Raw genomic sequence first — 4295 nt, 5'->3', positions numbered from 1 at the left:
AATCTGGGGGCAGAGATGGAGTGGACATGAATCTGGGGGCAGAGATGGAGGGACATGAATCTGGGGGCAGAGATGGAGTGGACATGAAACTGGGGGCAGAGATGGGGGACATGAATCTGGGGGCAGAGATGGGGGACATGAATCTGAGGGCAGAGATGGGGGACATGAATCTGGGGGAAGAGATGGGGGACATGAATCTGAGGGCAGAGATGGGGGACATGAATCTGGGGGCAGAGATGGGGGACATGAATCTGGGGGCAGAGATGGGGGACATGAATCTGGGGGCAGAGATGGGGGACATGAATCTGAGGGCAGAGATGGGGGACATGAATCTGGGGGCAGAGATGGGGGACATGAATCTGGGGGCAGAGATATGGGGACATGAATCTGGGGGCAGAGATGGAGGGACATGAATCTGGGGGCAGATATGGAGGGACATGAATCTGGGGGCAGAGATGGAGGGATATGAATCTGGGGGCAGAGATGGAGGGGACATGAATCTGGGGGCAGAGATGGAGGGGACATGAATCTGGGGGCAGAGATGGAGGGGACATGAATCTGGGGGCAGAGATGGAGGGGACATGAATCTGGGGGCAGAGATGGAGAGGACATGAATCTGGGGGCAGAGATGGAGGGACATGAATCTGGGGACAGAGATGGAGGGGACATGAATCTGGGGGCAGAGATGGAGGGGAGATGAATCTGGGGGCAGAGATGGAGAGGACATGAATCTGGGGGCAGAGATGGAGGGACATGAATCTGGGGACAGAGATGGAGGGGACATGAATCTGGGGGCAGAGATGGAGGGGAGATGAATCTGGGGGCAGAGATGGAGGGACATGAATCTGGGGACAGAGATGGAGGGGACATGAATCTGGGGGCAGAGATGGAGGGGAGATGAATCTGGGGGCAGAGATGGAGAGGACATGAATCTGGGGGCAGAGATGGAGGGGACATGAATCTGGGGGCAGAGATGGAGGGGACATGAATCTGGGGGCAGAGATGGAGGGGACATGAATCTGGGGGCAGAGATGGAGAGGACATGAATCTGGGGGCAGAGATGGAGGGACATGAATCTGGGGACAGAGATGGAGGGGACATGAATCTGGGGGCAGAGATGGAGGGGAGATGAATCTGGGGGCAGAGATGGAGGGACATGAATCTGGGGACAGAGATGGAGGGGACATGAATCTGGGGGCAGAGATGGAGGGGAGATGAATCTGGGGGCAGAGATGGAGAGGACATGAATCTGGGGGCAGAGATGGAGGGGACATGAATCTGGGGGCAGAGATGGAGGGGACATGAATCTGGGGGCAGAGATGGAGGGGACATGAAACTGGGGGCAGATGAAGGGTGTATATGAAACTGCCGCACATTTTGTCCCTCTTTCGGTTCTTCAAAAGTTGGGAGGTATATATATATATATATATATATATATATCCTGCACATGCCGCTGCTGTTACTTTTGGCGCTGTACACGGCGCCCTCTGCTGGCAGACATCGCACATCACCTCACAGTATAATGGACAGGGAGGTCACGTGATGTGGCAGGTGCCCCCCCTCCCCCCCCCCCCCCCCCACAGTCAGCTCCCTTCTCCCCCACATTGCGCTCTCCCTGTATATTACACCTATCACATATATTATATACAATGTCCTCCTGGCTTTGTGTGCCGGAACGCTCAGGCATTGCTCCGGACACCCCCCTCACGTGTGCTGGAACGCTCAGGCGTTGTTCCAGGACAGCCCCGGGCAGGCCCTGCTGGTGACGTAAGAGGGGTCCTCGCCGTGTTCTTGTGACATTGTGTCGCAGTGAAGGTATCCGTGTGAAGAGCTCAGACAGCCGCAGCCGCAGCCGCCATCATGCTCCGCACTATGCTCACCCATGCCCGGAAGCATCCCAGCGTGAGTATCGGGGCTTCCCTGCGGCCTGGCCGGGCCTCTGCTGTGTCCTCCCCCCCGGCTGCAGGCCAGGGACCCCAATATGTCACGTGACCCCCGGCTCTTAGTTGGGGTGGTCACCCGTGGATCCCCTGCTCTGTTGTTAAGCAGCTGGTCACCTGTCTGCAGGGATTCTGTCATCCTAATGGGGGCGCTGTTTTGTGTCATTTATAGACTCTTCTCTTTGAGCCCTGTCTGTGCCACTTTAAGGGGAGCTCCATTTAAAGGGGAACTCCTCTCCAACGCTAAAAATCCATCTGCGGTGACCTGTAGCTTTATTAGTCTATTACAAGTGTGGGCCCTGAGGTTTGGGGTGCAGTTTTATGGGGTCCCCAGACTGTAGTCCTGTTATAGTGGGCTGTATATTTGCTGTTGTCCTGGGTGACACTTCCTGTCTCCGGTGCGGCGGTGCACGTAGCTCAGGGAGGGGGATGGGTTTACAAGCCGTCCTGCAGGCTCGGGGCGAGCTGGGTGTTGTAGTTGTAAAGGTTGTGTGCGAAAACCTCTGTAATGTCACTTCTTATGGCAAGGTCAGGACCCTGCGGCCTGTAGGTGACCCCGATCACCTCTATAGTAGTCACATAGGGGAGCGGGAGATACAGGGGCCTGTCTGTGAAGGGTCTATACACTAGAGAAGTGGGGGATGGGCAGTATCTATATCAGTGGCTGATAGCAGAGAATAATAGATTGTATAGCGCTATACTGCACATGGCGCTGTTCTGGGGGTATTACCTGTGTGACTGGGGTCTTCATGTCGTGTTTGTCTCTTCCAGTTGATCCCCCTGTTCCTGTTTGTGGGGTGCGGAGGTGTCGCGTCAGTACTTTACGCTTTAAGGGTGACCATGACCAGCCCAGAAGTCGCGTAAGTGAAATGAGACAGAATGTAATATACGTGCTATGATATAATACACGCTATAACGTAATATACATGCCATGATATAATACACGCTATAATGTAGTAATATACACGCCATGATATAATACACGCCATAATGTAGTAATATACACGCCATGATATAATACACGCTATAATGTAGTAATATACACGCTATAATGTAATGTAATATACACGCTATAATGTAGTACACGCTATGATATAGTACACACTATGATGTAGTAATATACACGCCATGATATAATACACGCCATGATGTATTACACGCTACAATGTAATGGATACATAGTATACACGTTATAATAATGTACATATAATATATACAGTAATCAATGTATATACACTAACCATATATCATGTCTGTAATAGTTACCGTAATGTAGAACACGTCATCCACATCCCTGATAAGTGCGGTTATGACCGACCAGGCGCGCACAGTGCGGTATATACCGTATCTGGCTGGACTTGCAGGATTTGTTCCAAGACTTGCCATAGAGCCGCCATTTTCTAATCATGTGACCCCTATTCTGCAGGCGGTGCGTTTAATTTTGGGACAACCCCCTATTCGTGCTGGAGTAGCAGAGGCCGGATTATAGCGCCCCCTCTGGTATTATTGCATTTATTCATCTGCTTTCGTATCTTTTTCTTACAGCTGGGACAAGAAGAACAACCCCGACCCCTGGAATAAGAAGAGCCCCAACTACCAGTACAAGGTATCTGTCTGCAGGGGGCGTTACAATAGAGGGGGGTCCTCAGCAGCGTGTTGAGGGGTGTAGTTGTGAGACCACGCGGCTGCTGCTGGGGACTGGTCTATTGCGTTTAATGGATTGTCCCAGGTTTAGGCAAACATGGCCGCTCTGCTTCCTGTGGCCGTGTGGGGGCAATCTGATCTGTACATGGGCCGGTATCCTCATCATCTGGACAATGTACATGGAGTCTCACAGCGCCACACCTGTCCGTGGTTGTTGTCAGGTACTGCAGTGCAGCTCGGCTGATGTGACCAGGGCTGACTGCAAACACGTTTGTGGCAGCCATGTTTTTCTAAACCTGAACAATCCCCGTTAGTCTTGGACAGATCGGCAGATTATTATATTTATTTTTAATTCTCCTTTAAATCCGAGGACGGCGTCTCATTAACCGTTTGTTGTCTTCCCGCAGTTTTACAACGAGACGATCGACTACAAGAATCTGAAGAAGGAAGGCCCCGACTTCTAAGAAGTTCGCCCTCCCGTCCGCCGCCGCCGCCATTCTGTCCAGGAATGTCCATTCCCGCTATTTAATCAGATCATCGGCCTGATAATTGCGTTTGCTCGGCTCCTTCTGTCTCGGCCATTGATGTGTGTAGTTGAGCTTAATGCGATTACCGCAGTCTGAGCGGCGTCTGCTCGTAGTCATGTGACCGCGGCGCTCGCTCCTTCCAAGGACTGCCAGACATGTACAATACACTGATTTCTACGTGTGA

The 4295-nt window shown here is 52.1% G+C and overlaps 1 protein-coding gene across 1 annotated transcript; it reads left to right on the top strand.

Annotated features, from left to right (window-relative positions):
* Positions 1–1756: 1756 nt before the first annotated feature.
* COXFA4 (cytochrome c oxidase associated subunit FA4) lies at positions 1757–4295 on the top strand. The gene is made up of 4 exons (XM_075277939.1): positions 1757–1902; positions 2712–2800; positions 3486–3546; positions 3992–4295. The coding sequence occupies exons 1-4, from the start codon at positions 1861–1863 to the stop codon at positions 4046–4048; spliced, it is 249 nt and encodes an 82-aa protein (XP_075134040.1). The 5' UTR covers positions 1757–1860; the 3' UTR covers positions 4049–4295.

This window comes from Leptodactylus fuscus, chromosome 6 (assembly GCF_031893055.1).
Source record: "Leptodactylus fuscus isolate aLepFus1 chromosome 6, aLepFus1.hap2, whole genome shotgun sequence".
Taxonomy (NCBI): domain Eukaryota; kingdom Metazoa; phylum Chordata; class Amphibia; order Anura; family Leptodactylidae; genus Leptodactylus; species Leptodactylus fuscus.
This window is presented reverse-complemented; position numbering and strand designations above follow the sequence as displayed.